General features: G+C 39.2%; 1 protein-coding gene across 8 annotated transcripts in view; it reads left to right on the top strand.

Moving 5' to 3' along the window:
• ARHGAP26 (Rho GTPase activating protein 26) overlaps positions 1 to 17,213 on the top strand; it is a 392,428-nt gene that overhangs the window by 226,909 nt on the left and 148,306 nt on the right. For all 8 annotated transcript variants that reach the window (XR_008528711.1, XM_054568251.1, XM_054568250.1 and 5 more), the window contains exons 15-17: positions 9,269 to 9,356; positions 11,019 to 11,077; positions 12,602 to 12,707. Coding sequence is in view for 7 of the 8 variants with exons in the window: in XM_054568251.1 (XP_054424226.1) it covers positions 9,269 to 9,356; positions 11,019 to 11,077; positions 12,602 to 12,707 (253 nt within the window). In the remaining variant the exon portion in view is untranslated. The remainder of the gene's footprint in view (positions 1 to 9,268; positions 9,357 to 11,018; positions 11,078 to 12,601; positions 12,708 to 17,213) is intronic.

The following is a 17,213-nucleotide window of genomic DNA, read 5'->3' as shown; positions in this document are numbered from 1 at the left end:
TTTTTATTTTAATATTTGCAAGTTCTCAAGGCTGGGACAGGACAGTTAAAGCTGAAAAGCTGAGATGGGCCTTTTTGCTGAAGAACTTGAATATTGTGCTAAGGAGTTTGGTTTTTTCCCTCTGTAGGAAGGAAGATGCTATTAAAAGTTTCTAAATAGTGGAGATGTGTGTGTTAAGACTATTACACACAAAAGTGTCAAGTGGGCAATTCACAATAGTTTAAAGGAAAAATAAAAGGCCTTTATTTGCTCACACACCTGGTAAGTCCAAGATGGCAGAGGGTCTAGTGGCTCCAGGGACATGTTTACATTTGTGAGAGCCTTCCGCATTCACTTCTCTGGCTTTTCATTATCCATGACCTTTGCTTGTCTAGGTATTGGCTGTATTCTTCATTGGAATGTCCCAGATAGTCCAGTCTCAGTTGTCCTTGGAGCTTGCATCACTGAGAGGAGAGTCTTTCTTGCCAGCTTTGGCAGAAGGTCCCAGGGTGGACTTTGATTAATCAGTATAGGGCCAGTCACGTGAGTCATTTCATAATCTCAGGCCAATCACATGACCTACAGCAGATGGATCCAGATGGCCTTGATCCTGTGCCTCTCTCTGGTAATCCTGAGCTATCTCTGTGAGGGTGACAGGGGGTAGGGTGGGGAGGGGGTTAGGCTACAGGACCTAGTGGACTGAGCAGGATTATTAACGGAATGATGGAGGAGTGCTTTCATGGAAAGGCTGCTGGGTGATAGCAGTTGTTAACTAGATCAGATGCGAGTCTGAGGAGGATAACACTGGCAGCAATATGGAGCATGTATTTGATCATGCAAAGATATGGAGGAAGAAGACAGTTGCAGCAGATTAGAGCATGCCCTATCGAGGGCTGAACCAAAAAGCTGCTCTGAGGTCAGGAAAAAAAAGATGGGCTCAAAATGGAGAGAGAGGAGCAACAGGATTTTGCGGCCAACTGGATACGGACAGGGGAGCAGAACGGGCTGAAAGGTTTCAAAGACGACAGATTTTTCTGTAAGGCGACACTAATGAAAAGAAATGTGACATTTTAGATGGGTTTGCTAATCTAAAAGAAAAAGCACCTTAGCTCAATTGTGCTAAGCAAAGAGTGGTATGGAAAGATCTTGTTTTTATCACTTTTCTTTGTGGTCCTCGAACAAGATATTTGTCTTGTTTTCTTTCTTCCTTTTCCTAGGGACAGACAAAATAATCATGAACATCTGAGAAATGTCCTGAAAAACTAATAACTAGCAGCTGAAAATCACAAGGCCAGCTGTCTCTGCCAGGAGGACATTGCAGATAGAGTAGAATCCAAACTGAGGTTCAACCAGAGCTGAGAAATGAACACAGTGCAAGATCAAATCAAAAGCGGAATATAAAAATACTAATTAATGTAAACTGTAATTGAAAAATAAAATTTAAAAAAAAAGTGGAGAACAGTATCTGTGATTCTCACTACTAGTTAGATTAAACAGTGTGGATCTTGGAATTGAGGAATCACCCATTAGGCCAGGAACACTCCAGACGTGAAGGCCAAGCCCCATCTCCCTTCCCTTTTGTGAACATGCTCTCGTCTTCATACATTCTTGGCACTGGTACTAGAGTGGGTTATCCAAGAGTATAAAATAAATATGGCTCCTATACCCCCAAACTTCTCCCTTACTGGCTGGGCCAAGAGTGAACCGTTCACTCACTATTCCTTCATTCTATATTCATTGGATGCCCTGTTAATTGCCAGGCACTGTGCAAGATTTGGATTATTTGTCAGAGTCTCTCAAAAGTGTAATAGTGTGTTTTTGTTATTTAAAGTATGGGTTAAAATTAAGAAAAACCGAAGACTTCCTTTGATCACTTTGAGTTTACTGTGTGTACTTCTAATACATTGGGACTTCAGGGGGGAAGAGGAAGATAGCAGCCATTGCTTTGAGAACATCTTTTTACTGATCAGAGTTCCTTAAGAAAGCTTGCTAGAATTTCTCATAGCAAATGTGGTGGAGCCTCATGCTACTGTCACACCAAGAGCTCTCCTTGACCCCTGTCCCCTAGCAAGGGCTCATTAGTCTTTGAAGGGCGAAAAGGACTTAGGAAGACTTGCAGATTCCTAGAAACAGAGTGACTTCCATGTATGTACTGTTCTGCACTTTTCTCCTCCTGATTGTTAATCAGAGATAAATCTTCTCAAATTTTAGATTAACATTTTAAAAATATTAATCAGCTACATGCTTGTTCAGTGTATGCATGTCTCTCTTCCTATATATGTTCTAAATAGCTTTTTTTTGGATTAAAAGTTATAAGTTGTCATAGTAGGAAATTTGGAGACATACAAAAAGTAGAAGGAAGAAAATAACAGTCTTGCAGACCAGAGATAAACACTACTTACCATTTTATCATACCACTATCATCTTTTAAATATACCACCCTATAACGTAACATAAAAATGTTTTCAAAATTGGAATGATACTACATATTCACTGCCTTTTAACAGGCTTTTTTCATGTAATGGTATAGAGTGTCTTTTCTGATGTTATTCAAGTTCTGCTGGAGTATGACATTTTTTGGCCATGTATTAGGTAGATGTACTATAACTTTTTAATCAGCCCCTTATTCTCAAATATATAGACTGGTTGCAATTCTTTTTCATTCTAGAAAGTACTCAGGTGCACATCTCCACAGGATACAAGATAGCAGAGGTTAAGAGCATGCATTCTGGAGTTAGACAAGTTGCGTTTCTACTCTCTGTTTAACTTTGCACAAGTTATTTAAACCTGCCTGGTTTATTTTGTCATCTGTAATAGCAGCTGCTGCCTCTATACCAATGTGAGGATTAAATGAAGAGATGGATGTGGGTTGCTGTGAGTCCAGAGACTCCACATGTTAGTCAACAACTGTTAGCTGTTACTATTATATATTTTTATATACATATTTAATTATTTCCTTCAGGTTTATTTTATAATGTTGACTTGCTGGGTCAAGATTTGCACATGTTTGCAAGGCCCTTCACTGATATTCCCAAATCTGCTGTCAGCAAAGTCTGAGGAGATCATCCTGTACCTTACATCCTTGCCATCTTTATTCTTTTTTACATATAAGTTATACATATAGTTTTAAACAAATCTCATTTTTATTTAACTTTGCATTTCTGTAAATCTAGGTGAGTTTGGACATATTTCTTATGTTTCTTGCTAAGTGATATTCCCCCTTTCATGAGTTGCCTGTTTGTGTTCTTAGCCTATTTTTCCATTGGCATAGTCCTCTTTGGACTGTAGGACCTGTTTAGATATGGAGGTTATGTTACATATATATATCTATATATAGATATATAGATATAGTTTTCAGATTATCATTTATCTCGAACTTTATTGATGGTACTTTTTGTTTTGTTTTATGAATATTTTATATTCTTATGAAATCCAGTCTTTTACAAAGTAAATCTTTTTCCTAGATGGATTATATGTTAAGAGACCTTTCTGTTCCAGGATTGCAAAAGTTTTTTGTTTCCTTTAAAATCCATCTGGAATTTATTCATTCAAAATGGGAACTAAATCTCCTTTTCCTCAAATACTTGTTCATTTGACCATTAAATGTATAGTGAGAAAATTTCCCCTTTTTCACACTTTTCTTTTTATTTTTAAAAGATTTTATTTAGTTAGTTTTGGACACAGGGAAAGGGAGGGAGAAAGAGAAGGAAAGAACATTGACGTGAGAGAGAAACATGGATCGGTTGCCCCTTGCACATGCCCCAACTGGGGACAAACCCACAACCTGGGCATGTGCCCAGACCAGGGATCGAACCAGCAAACTTTCACTTCGGTGACCTTTCACTTTGAGGGAGGATGCCCAACCAACTGAGCCACACAGATCAGGGTGCTTTTCATTACTTTTAAATATCACCATATAGGCATCCTTTTGCATATATTGGGGCCTGATGAAGGAGTTTTTACATATAAGTTTGTAGAGAAAAACGAACTCTTTTTTTTTGTTTGTTGTTACACAGATCTCAATTTTTAAAAAATACATTATTATCGCTTTTCACATTTTAAATGTTTGTTTTTCTCCTGATTCTTTGCATTTTAGCAAAAATTATGAAACTTGTGCCCCATGTCTATGTCATTCATTTAAATTTCTCTTGGGTTGATTTTTTATTTGCTGTTTATAATGCAAGTGTTAATTTGCAGTTTATAATGCAAGTGCATTTTTGGTGTGCTTACTAATTCTACTTATTTAGCTGTTTTTATTTCTCTTTCAGCTGTCGCCTTTATTTCAGTCTTTTTTTTTAAATTTGATGTCTTATTTCAAACCATCCATATTTTTCTGAATTGTATTTAGAGTACAGAACAGGTGCTTTCTGAAAATTTTTTTAGAGTGTTTTTATCTTGTATTTTATGCGAACAAGTGTTTTGTCAGCTTTTTAAAATGTTTAGTCAAACCTAAACACAGAGAAATTTATAAAATTTTGTGGTTAAATTCACTGTGGATTGATTGTCCTTGTTCTTTTGCTGTTTTCCTGAATGCTGTTAGAATCATCTTCTTATGAAATTGGATGGCTGTTGTACATGATTCCATCCAACTTTCTGGCATTCTTAAATCTTTCATTAAGTATGGGCCTATATACCTGAATAGATTGCTCCGCGTTCCGTTATTTGGTCATGGCTCTGGGAGAAGCAGAGTTACTCCTGGTTAACCAGAAGTTTGCTGAGGTTCTTGCCTTGTCACTCTCATGTTTCTTTTAGGACATTCCCCCTTCTGAATTCATTTACCTTGATATAAAGGAACATCCTCCACTTCTGTCCCCAGTCTCATTTCACTACCTAGATTGTAATCTCAAGGTGATTCTGGCCACTCCAGGAAGCAGCTGGGGTGCTGGGGCAGGGGGAGGGGGTCATGCAGCCTGGCATGTCTCTCCAGAGTGGCTTGGACTATGCCTTCAGGTGGGCAGAGGACCCTGGCCTATCTCATTGTTCCCCCAAATGGGGTCATTCTCATACTTAAATATCATGATACAACCTCTGAGGGGCAGGTGAGCAATATATTTTAAAATTTAAAGTTCACATACTTTTTGACCCAGAAATTCTACTTTGGGGATTTTTTTCTACAGGTAAGACATGTAAAATTATCACTATTTATCATAGCCAAACCAGAGATCAACTTTAATTTCCGTGAATGGGATGTTTAACTAGGGTGCAGTGAAGTACTGTGAGGTAGATATGTTTTTGTGCTGATATGGAACAGTTTCTTAAGATATTGCTCAATGAAAATTGCAGTGCACAAAATGACATGTCTAGTGTTCTTCTGTTTGTGTTTTTAAAAGGCTTTATTCATATTTTGCAGGTTTATGCATACTCTGTTAGAGATAGCGCACGCACACAAAGCGGATGATAAGCGGTTGCCTCCAGCATAGGAAAGACTTACCTTTTCATGTAGATCTATTTGTTTTGCTTCGATACATTTTTTTTACCACTTGCATATATTACCATCTCCACTGAAGAAAATACAGTTTTAATTTGCCTACATTAAAATGTGTTATTAGGAAATGTAGGAGTTACATCGGTAGCTTCCCTGATCGTTTCCTCCAGAAGGTCCCTAGTGGATTTGTCAACAGCTTAACAGTGGACTAGACGGGATCTTGAGACTGATCCAGTGTGACAGTTCTAAGACCACTTCCCCTTGTAAACACTGCTTCCAGTCTATGCCTTCTATTTTTCCAAATTCATGTGGGAGTAGGTTAAGGAGGAATACACTTATTTTTCTTCACCCACACAATGCCTTTTTGTTTATTGGGCTGCCTCTCTAGCTTGGGTCAGTTTCACTAGGGACTGCAATGGTCGAGTGACATGGCGGGGAGAAAAGTACTGAGTTCTGAAGAAAATGTTATGTTACGTCTCTGCATCTTGTTCAGATGCTACTGGGAAGTTTCTTTCTGTAGGTGAGCGGAGCATTGATAGGCAGGTATGGAAATCAGTAGCACTTTCTGAAAATGAGGAAGCTTGGGAGGCTGTCTTCAATTTAGTTTGAATATAAAATAAATTAAAATGGACATGCTCAAGTTATGAGCTTTGCCTCATCAGTGCTATAAAAAGCGCTTTATCCGGGCTGTAATTTGACTCTCCTGTCTGTAATGTTACACAATATTCCTATGGTTACAAAGCCCTAATAAGTGGAAGCTAATCATTAGTTTGCTAAATGTGGTTCATGGAACAGTTCTCAACTCCCAGACCTGCCAACTGGTGCTTGTTTAGTGTCATGTTCGCTCTTCTTGGGTAGAAGTTGGTTTGTTCATTAGAAAAATGTACAGTAACATTTGTCTCACATCCAAGAACCATGCAGTATGGCAGCTTTCCATGTGTCTTGGTCATGGGGACGGGATAAGGTCACATTAAGCAAAGTGTTTTTGGTACATACACTTACGTGGAAGAAGCCATTAAGGGAATGTGAGATGACAAAGCAAGAAAAGAATAAAAGCTGCAGAGATTTTGGATACTTGGAAAAATCACACTTTGTTTCATTTTCAGAAATTTGCTGTGATAGAACTCCATGGAGTTTACTGTTGTGTGGGGCCCAGAAATAAAGTCATGCTCTCTCGTTTCTTGTTTGTTTCATGTGACATGACAGACTTCATTATTGCCCAGAGTCACCTGCAAACACATAAATGTGCTGCCTTTAGGAGCCAAACATTTTATGAGCGGGGCCCTTTCTTCTCTCTTGTCCCAATATGTGTCAGGGGAACGTACTAAGAGCAGGAGGTGCCAGCTGGATTTGTGCCTTCACCTGGGGATTAGAGCCTAAATCCTTAAGCTGTTCACGACTGTTTGGCCACCTCCTACTAGGAAGCAAGTGAGTTCTTTCCCAATGCCCACTTGTGACTCACTCCCCTTTCCAGCTGGAAGGCTGTTGGTCTTTTCTTCTTAGAGACTGGCCAGAAAGAGGCAGACAGTCCAGTGCCTGTCTCTACTTGCCTACTTATCATTTAGATCTCTTTGGCTTATAAAAAACAAACAAAAACAGAAAACCTGATTTCAACTGACTTAAGGAAGAAGGGCATTTATTGGCTCACAGGATTAAAAAGGCATGGTAAGATACACGGGCTCAAATCATGTTGCCAAGACCCACTTTTTGTGCTTCTCTCATCTCTGGCTTTGTCAGTCACACTCCCTCTCAGGCTCTGTGTTGGCACTTGGAGCAGTTGCCAGTCCTTCCAGGTGCAAGCCCAGCAGGAAAAGGCAGGTATCCATTCCTCTGTCTCCTAGAAAAGCTGTGAAGTTCACTCTGATTCAACTGACTTAGGTCTTGGACCATCCGTGAAGCAGGGCAGGGGTCCAGAGAGAAGCTGTGCTTTGAGCGGCCTGTCCTGAGTCTCACTCCCCACCCCTGAGAGGGCGGAGCCTCACCCGAGTAGATGTGAGGAAAGGGTAGCAGCAGCCCAACTGAAAATGAGGTGCTGTGCAGAAAGGAAAGGGAATGGGAGATGGGAGGCAAATCGCGAGTTTCATACGAGGAAGCTGGGTTTTCCCTCCAGCGCACTGAAAGTCTCCATGTCTTACCGCCTTGCCGGCAGTAAGATGGGGTTCTCCTGGGGTGTGAGGCAGGCCGTATTCCCCAACCTCTACTTCTTTTTCTTAGCTGTCTGTATGCAGCTCAGGAAGACTACAAGAACTTGTAGTCTTTTTAAAAATACTACTCACTTATTTTAAAATACACTTACTTGTTTAAAAGTCCACAGAAGAGACAAAAGACATAATCAGATTCGATTTAATTATGGTGGCTCTCATTGCATTTCTTGGCTTAAAGCAACTTTTAAAAGTACATAAAAGTAATGGAATCAGGTCATAGTTTAGAAAATATAACAACCATAATTCTACCAATACTAGGTAGGAATTTCGAGTTTGAAAGTAGCTTAAATCAAAAAGGAGTGGTGGGATTTACAGGAAGTTAAAGGTTACATCCACAGTTAAAGGCACACAAATCTAATGAAAACCAAAACAAAACAGAGGCACATTTGTTTCATATTCAGCCTGTGGATTACTACAGTTCTACCCTTGGGTTAAAGATCAAAAAGCGTGAGCCCACAGTCAAAACCCCGTCCACCACGCAGAGCTTCAATTCTGCTTTTTTATTGCCTTTTCCTTAAAAGATGAGCAGATAGTCAGATACCTGAGGTACCTTGACATAAAAGACAAAAATGAAAAAACAAAAATGGACAACCTGAAAAAAACATAAAACATCGAAAAGAAAACTACCATTAATATCCTTAGAGAGATAAGACAAGATTTTGCATCCTTGAAGCATGAGCAAGATGCTATTATAAATGGACTTTAAAAAACAAAACAGCTATTAGGGAAAAAATGTATAGCAGATAATAAGATAATAAGTTTAATGCTGCAAAGGTGAGAAAAGTTCCTGTAAAGCTCATGTGAATGCCCTTCCTCTGACTTGCCCACTGTGAACACTCTCTCCAAGTCTACATGTTGGGGTGTTCAATAAGGGAAAAGTTAAGAGATGCAGCAGAAAATAAATTATTGAAATTCAGAACTTCTCAGCAGTTTCTGGCTATAAAAAATTAAAAAGTAATGGAGTCAAGTCATAGTTGAGAAAACATAAAAACCATAATTCTATGACTCTGACCCAACGACTATTTTAATTTTAGAGTATTTCCTTTCAGCTTTTGTTCATGTGAATTTCTCATACACTTTTAAATCGTGATTTTTCTTTTTTTGCATATGACTTTAAAATGACCTGATAAATCCATATTGTTTGATAATCATCATTATCCTGTAAAGACAACATTATGTTTCATTAAGTAGATCTACTATAATTAACTTAATCATTTTGTATTATTGGACATTTAGGTTGTCTCTTTCTGAATGTTTTTCTACTAGTGTGTGTTAAACATATGGGTGATATGTAACTTTTCTCATGTCTCGCCTTATTTCCTAAGGATAGATTGTGTATGGTGAGATTACTAGTTTGAAGGTTGTACATAAACATTTTCATGACTTTTGATACCTATTGCCAAACTCCTTTTCAAAACTGCTGCATTTATTTCTACTACCTCCAGCAGGTTATGAGAAGATCCATTTCACTGCATTCTTGTAGCAATAGACATTTGGATTTTTTTAAACATTTTCCTAACTTAAGAGGTAAAAATTAGGTGTCATTTTGTTTTAATTTGGATTTCTTTGGTTAGTAGTGAGGCTGAATGCTTTTATGTGTGCTTGACTTTTTACCTGTGTTTTCTGCTCTGCTCCATACATTGTCTTTTCTTCATTTTAGACCCCAAAACAGCTTCTGAAACAGAAACGGATATCTGTGCGGAATGGGAGATCAAGACCATCACCAGTGCTTTGAAGACCTACCTAAGGTAGGGACTTTCCATTAGCAGGGCAGAGTGCCAGCTTGCTATCAGGCAATCAGGAAGAAAGCAGTTTTATTTTCAGCCTCCAAAGAGCGGTTGGGTAGGTGTTTGAGATGTGGAAACAGCTTATGTGTGGGTACAGTTAGCTCAGCTGGTCAGTCCGATTGTAAATCATCCATAGTTGATGGGTTGCCATTGTGCAGTGGTGCCGTGAGTGATTTAGGAAGCTTGTTCTTTATGAGAAGGTACTATGACAATTAACCTTTAACAGAACCTAAAATATGGTGTTTCCTCAAATCCCTGAATATTCTATTAAGAAAACAAGGAATCATCCCATTCTGCTGCGAATGTATTATTATGTACCTTATATATTTTGTTAGATTTGTTCATTGCAGACTGAATATATTGCTGACATTGATCCTTAAAAATGAGAATCTAATGGAACTCCTTCTAGACCCCTTCAGCTTAGATTGGAAAATATGACCTTATTCGGGAGGAGACTATTTTCCTGTAATAATATATGTGATATTCTTGCTACCTTCCTACATCTCCCTCAGTTATTAAGAATGTGGGTAGTTGTCTAGCTGCCTACATCTCAGTTTCAGGAATAGATTGAAATTTATGCTGGACTTGAAGAGTAGGCACATTATAGTTCTTTACTGTAGTTCTTATGCAGGAAGGTAGGGGTCTAGTCTTAAACAAAGAGAACTATCGTCATAGATTGCGTAAACATTTGTATAGGTTTTTTTGTGACAATTCCCTTGGCTCAAATGCAAAGTAGGAGAGCCACAAAAAGGGAATTGGTGGTGCAAGTTTTATTGGCTGTTGGGGAATTGATGGAAGGATCTTGAAGTCAAGAAGAAGATGTAATGCAAGTGATGAGTAAGAGTTCATTAGGGGATCCGATGAGAATGAAATAAAATCTGAGGAAGAATAATGTATAGTCTGTTGAGAAGCTTATTATTTGGGATATCAGAAAAACCTCAGGTTTATAGTTTAACATATTCGTTAAATATTTATACACTTAATACTCCCATTATAGTTCACACAAAATCATATTGTAGAGGTTTGCATTTAGCGCTTCTTTTTACATGTTGATAGTGATTTGCTAATAAACGTTAAGTCTAAAATAGCAGGTAAAATTTGATTGTTTCATGCCTAATGTTAGAGGTTCTAGCTCTTTGTCATTCTTGAGCAGAACTCCACAGTGATTTTGCCACAAAAACACCTAAAAAAGTCTCTCATAGTATTTACAGATGAACTGATCATAATAACAAGATGTTGAGAAGCTGAGAGTTTAAATACAGGTATTTGCAAATGTTTAGCTAGTTGCCTGTTTCTCAGACATACTTTAAAATGCCCTTGTTGATGGGTGAGTCACTGCCTAAAAAGGAAACCTCTTGGTTTGTGCTAGACTTTTTTGCATTAGTTATGGCAACAAAACAGTTGTATCCATTCCCTTAATAAGGAGAGAGAATGAAAATCTCAGGTAAAATCTCAGGACCTTTCGGAAGGGAAACTAAGTTGGACTAAGTTGAGTTGCTGTTGTTTCCCTGTGATCTTTGTCTTTGAGAAATGTAACACAGTTTGGCAGTCTCCCGGCTACTATTTAAAAAGAATATGATTGTTTTTATTAAGCTAACTAGTGTATACAACCTTTTATTCCAGAATGCTTCCAGGACCACTCATGATGTACCAGTTTCAAAGAAGTTTCATCAAAGCAGCAAGTAAGTTTTCTTTTTGTTGCAGCTTTAAGGGGAAGAGAATAGATTTTTCTATTTCAAAGAACAGTCAGTATCCCAAAATAAATATTATCTAACACTTCATATTCTGCATGTAAACTACCCACATACACACTCATGAGTTCAACACAGAATAAAAATGAAACCAAATCGGGATTGCTGAGGGCCTTGCTACTACGCTGAATTTACAGTGCAGGAGAGAAACTTCCGAAGTGTGTTTTTGGGGGTGGGGAGAGGACAGGAAAGCAACTTTGCCTTTCTAATTTTGATAACTGGAGTTCTAACTCCTTGGGTTTTTCCCAGCCCTTAAGTAACATTTTGCAGAATGAATCAAACTTTGCACATTACCTAAATTGAGCACTGAAAGTGTTTCCCTGAATGCAACACCATTTATGTAACTTCTCAGTCTGCTTTCTATCATGACTTCCATTTACAGCTTCTGATCATTCTTCAGCTATATCATCCAGGTCCCTAGCATCATGTTACTGGTATTAAAATACATAAGGATTAGGTGCAAGCTACCCTAAGTGTGCTGGAATCTGTCTACGTGGAGCATGCCTGCTGTAGGGGTAGTAAGATTCTCTATCAGATTTAATTCTGGCATGAAACCCCACAGTGCTATTACAGCCATAGCCTGTGCCTCTCCCTGCTTCCTTTAAATCTTCGGGTTTGTTTACCCCAGTAGCTACTACTGGCCTGTTTGAGCAGCAAGTAATGTTCTGATGGCTATATCTACTCATAGGTTTCCCCTTCAAACATGGAGGAGAAAGCCATGGGAAAAAGCTAGGAGTGAAGATAGTGTTTATGTAATTTCTTTCCCAGACAAATTCCAAACCCATAGCAACCATTTTCTAATTAAATCTCACATCAGTCCTATAAATAGGTATGGACTACCATCCTTCTACTTCCCAGAAAATTGGAGCCACTTACCCAAGTTCAACCAAGAGAACACGGCAGGCCATGATTTAGGTTACAAGTTGGCAGAAGGATTCACATATTTACATGCCATTTCTTTCTTCTCTGTCAGGCCGGCTGTCACACATGGTTTGAGAATAACTGGACATTGCCTTTGATTTCTTTGACTCTGTCTTGAGGCATTTTGCTATTTGAGACTCTTGCAATGTTATTCATGTATGATTTGTTTATTACTTGCTGAGTGCATAAAGTTCCTTCTTTCCTTGAAATGAAGCCGTCACTCTAGGGAGTCAGCTGCTTCCAAGTTTGTTCCTGCTCTGCGTGTGCAGTTGACTGGCTCCATTTCATCACGTCATCATTTTGGCTTGATTTTTTCGATGGCCTTTTTTTTTTTTAATGAACTCTGTTACAGAAAGCACCATTAAAAGCACTTGTAGATCTAGTCATTATAGTCATGAGTACACAGAACAGGATCTTAACCCTTTGAGAACCCTCAGTCTGTCCGTGTCCAACCTTTGTTTTCCTTTGATTTTGTCTTGTAAACTGATTTAGCTGTGACACTGATCAAATGTTACCTTCCTCCTACTTTTGCAGAGCTGGAGAATCAGGAGTCTCGGGTCTCTGAAATCCACAGCCTTGTTCATCGGCTCCCAGAGAAAAACAGGCAGATGTTACAGCTGCTCATGAACCACTTGGCTAAGTAGGTTTAAGACTGATTGCTGGCCCTTTTCTCACACCTAGAAAGTTCATATCTTAGCACTAAAGCTAGTCTCAGTTCTGCTTATGTTTGCCTCTCCCACTGTTGCATCAGGTATGCTAGAGGCTTAGGAAAGAAATGTGTGAAATGTTAACTGCAGTGGATAATAGCAGCAAATGCCAGATGGTCTTTGCAAAGTGGGCTGGGAAAGTGCGCCATGCAACCAGGCTGCCAGACAGAGTTTTCAGAGGTTTTTTGCTCTTGCGATGACCCAGGAAAAACAGGAGTATGCTATTTATGATACCAGGTCGCAATGCAGAGCTTTCTGGAGTTATATGTTCTTGTGACAATCAAGGGTGAACAGGAATATGCTGTGAGTTTATAGACCTTGGATTTAAAGTAAAGAGGCCTGGATTCCAGAGTTCCCTCTGTTTTTTAACAAGCCAATTAACCAGCCCTAGACAAACTACTGACCTCTCGATTCCTTAATTTCTCTATCTGTCAAATATGGTTAGTAGGCTTCCTTTCATCTACAGTGTTATTGTTTTTTTTAAGTTACATGTATTAATTTCTTTGAAGAAATATAGGGAATAAAGGAATAATACCTACTTGTCCTTTAAGATCATCTAAGCATTCAGTGGGGGCCTGGTTTTCCTGCTAGGAATATTTATATTCTTGGAATGGTTTTGAATTTTTGTGTGTTTACTTTCCTTGACCCTTTTCAGAATGGCCTTACTGCCTTCCCTTGTATCAGTTATTGCATGTCTGTATGTTCTGACCTGCCGTTGACTGGCGCATGTTCTTGATTGGAGACTGGAACATAAGAAAAGAGAGTCTAACAGCTAACCTAAATTATTAAGCTCCGGATTCCACTGAACTAATGTGTTGTAGATTTGGACTTTTCCCGCACTTGTTCATGCCATCAAGTCATTTCTTTGGGATAAGTTGATACTTTGCTGAGGTAGATTATGGTAGTTTGTATTCATACCAGGAACTTGATATTACCTTCTGGAGAGAGAATACATATGGTACCATAAAGATTTCCACAGGTCTAAGTAGAAAGTAACAAGAGTGATTTGATTGTTGGTGAGAAGCAATTAGGCAGTCAAGTGTTGCTTCGTTATTGATCAGATGTTCTTCTTGCCATGCCATTAAAACTGCATTGTGATACTTTGATTTATAAGAAGTATGTATTTGGTCATCTTAATGCTTCTTCTGCATCTCCATCCACAACTCCCTAAACCTTTGGAATTTCCTAAGTGTTGACAGTGTAAGGATGTGTCTTTTGTTATGTTAATGAGGTGATTTTTAGAATCAGCACTATGATTAGAGGGTTGGAACTTTCAATCCTGCATCCCCTACCTGGAGTTTGAATCAATTGCCAACGGCCAATGTCGTGGCTGTGTAATGAAGACTCCAAAAAATCCCAAGAGGAGGGGGTTTGGAGAGCGTCCAGCTCGTGATCCCGTGGAGATGCTGGGAGAGTGGCACCCTGGGGCAGGCATGGAAGCTCCACACTCCTTCATATCTCGCCCTGTGCATCTCTTTCATCTGGCTCTTCCTGAGTTACGTCCTTTTGACATAAACCAGTGATCCAATAAGTAACATGTTTCTCAGAGTTCTGTGAGACTTTCTAGTAAATTAATAGAACTCAAGGAGGATGTTTGGGAACTTCTGATCATGTAGTCAGTGGGTCAAAAGTAGAGGTGACAACCTGGATTTGGGATTGGTATTCTGAGTTGAAGGGGGTCGTTGGAACCTCCAATCAGTGGAGAGTCATTCAAAAGCACACATAACCTGGGCTTGCCTCCTGGGCTTGCATCTGCCATCTGAAGTTTGTGTGTGTACATGTGTGTGTGCACTTGTGTGTGCATTGAGGTGGAGGCAGACTTGTAGGGCTAAACCTTTGGAGTCTGATGCTATCTGCCAGTAAACAGTGTCAGAATTGAGTTGAATTCTCAGATAATTTGCTAGTATCCTGAGAATTGTTTGTTGGTGTGGGGACCGTGCCCCCCACATAGAAATTAAGTCTGGGAAACCAGTTTATCCATGTTCAGAAACAAAGCAAAAGCAGAGAACGAGCAACTTTGCAAGGAGAATGCCCCCAAAGAATCCTGATGAAGTGTGTTTAAAATAATGGGAACGAAGCTTTAAAAAGTAACTCCAGATGCTCTGAGATGATGGTTTGATGCCGATTCCATCAACTCAGGCATTTGTTAAACAGAAAAGCCAGTTTAGATCTTAGTTGCAAACCTTTGTGCACTTGAAGGGCCTGCATCAAAACAGAGGGAGTTCCAGGTACGTGGCCCAGCCAAGCATGTGTGGGATGCTCCTGGCTGCTTTGTGGTCACTGGGTCTTGTGAAGCTCTCCATACCTGCTGGGAACAGCTGGAGGAGATGGTTTAGGAACCAGATGAAAGCAGTTGGGCTTTTTAAGCTGTGCAGTGGTGATGAGATCTTAACTGCACCAGGAGGCAAAGAGTAAATGGTGATCCAGCAGAGCTGGTGCTGAATTTTCCCATTTTTAAAATGCCCTGTGCATTGTCAGGAATCTTTAAAGGGAAAAAAAAAAACAACCCTTAAAGTCAATCTTGGACAGTTGAGTCTGTTCATCTCCTGGTGGGTGGTTCACTTTCTCCCTCTTGTTCCACTCTCTGCTTGCTCAACCCCATTAAATTCAGTCCATCTTTTTCCCAAACTCAAGGAGTCATGCAACTGGAATATGCAAGTTACAGCTATGACCTTGATTTTTTGCCTTCTAACCAATTTTGTTGCTAGATTTCTTTATTTTATAGTGTTTCCAGAGCATTATATGTTGTTCTTGATACTTATCATAGATTTTCTTTGAGGTTCTGTGAGGTTGTTATATGGCATTACTTTGTTCATTTAACCATTAAGAAACCTACATATAGATGTCTGTACCATAAGTCTGTCAGAGTTGATGTTCTAACACACAGACTTCAGTGCTCAGCATGCTGTGTTGGCTGTGTTCTTGGTCTCTGGAGCCTCTAGATTTAAAATGTCTTGGAGAAGATGGGTGTAAATGAGCACTGCTGAATCCAGTAAGGAATATTTATTTAGGAAAAAATTCTTTGACACCCAGTGGAATTCTAAGATTCCACTTAAACTCTATATGCTCATTTATAACACTGTCCTATTTTAAAAGGAAGCAGTAAGGGAAAGTTAACTTGGGACAAGGAGTTGGTCTATTTCATTCCAGTTTTCTCAGGTTCAGACTTACCCTAGGATATGCCTGAGCTATTGTTACTCTGGTCCACTTACTTAATGTTCAGCTTCCTTCCTAAGTTTTGGTTTCAGGGCTGGTTCTGCTGGAAAACCCAGTGTTTACTTCTCTCATTACCTACTGTGTTTGCCCTGTGCATCACAGATGTCTGGTTCAAAGGGAAGACATTTTGTATTGTGTATTTTTTAAAGTATTCTTTTGAAACACTTTCCAAATATGATTTCTTTTATCTGTGGAAGGAGAGTTAAGACACTATAGATTTAACCCCAAGAAAGAAATACATTCGGGGAGGGGGGAGTCTTAAGGGGGAAGGGCTAAAAACTTCAAACCTCTAAGCAAATATGATTACCAGGCTACATCTAAATCACAGAGCTCTTGGGTTTGTTTCAGACCTCAGAGGGAACATGAAAATTATAGGCAACTCTGCACATATTTTTTGTTGTTTTAGCTCAAATCTACTCTGATAATGAGATGTTTTCTGTTTGGATCCTAGAATCAGTATACAGTGTGTAGTCATGCCCCTCAAAGTACAGTTAAACTCACCTGTGGTGCTTGTTTACAGTGGCGTCATGGGGTGCCACCCCGGTCTACTAAATCGGACTCTGCCTGGGAATCTGCATTGCTGTTTTCCCCAGGTCATTAGAATGCAGTCTTTTGAGAACCGCTGGCCTAGAGAATATGCAGGGATTTTCTGTGACAGAGAAATGGTATTGAGAGGAATGGATTGGGATTTAGGAAGTATTAGAAATAAGAAGAAGAAGCTCAAAGCGGTGGATGCAAAAAGGAGGTTTTTACTTTCATAATTAAACTACTAAAAAAAAAATCCAGTTTTGATTTCCCATGTCTTTTCAATTTGACTTTGCATTAAACTGAGTCTTTAGCAAATGACTCTGTTTTAAATCATGCATAAAGCATTTTTATTAATGAAGAAAATTGTCCTCAGCTAGCTGTGGGACCTTGTGGAAACCATTTAGCCTCTTTTGAGCCTCAGTTTCCTGAGTTCCCTTCCAATCACGTGACTTTGCGTTTTCATCATTTGGTGGGGGGGGGCGGGGGGGCCTCAGGGAGGGGAAAATACTTCCTGGTCTTATGATTGTAGAAGGAAATAAGAGTAGATGAGTAATAAAGACTAATTTCATGGTAGTTCCCTAGTGTTTACATAGTATGATGACTCCAAGTATGTTGTATATCCCCACACATACCATTCATTTTGGCTCATTGTAACTTTATTACAGTGTTTGTGTTGTGTGGGAGGATTTCAAAAG

This window comes from Pteronotus mesoamericanus, unplaced genomic scaffold (assembly GCF_021234165.1).
Source record: "Pteronotus mesoamericanus isolate MK-2021 breed Mesoamerican mustached bat unplaced genomic scaffold, CSHL_Meso_final contig_2, whole genome shotgun sequence".
NCBI lineage: Eukaryota > Metazoa > Chordata > Mammalia > Chiroptera > Mormoopidae > Pteronotus > Pteronotus mesoamericanus.
The sequence above is the reverse complement of the archived record's forward strand: the minus strand, read 5'-3'. Positions and strand labels throughout refer to the sequence as shown.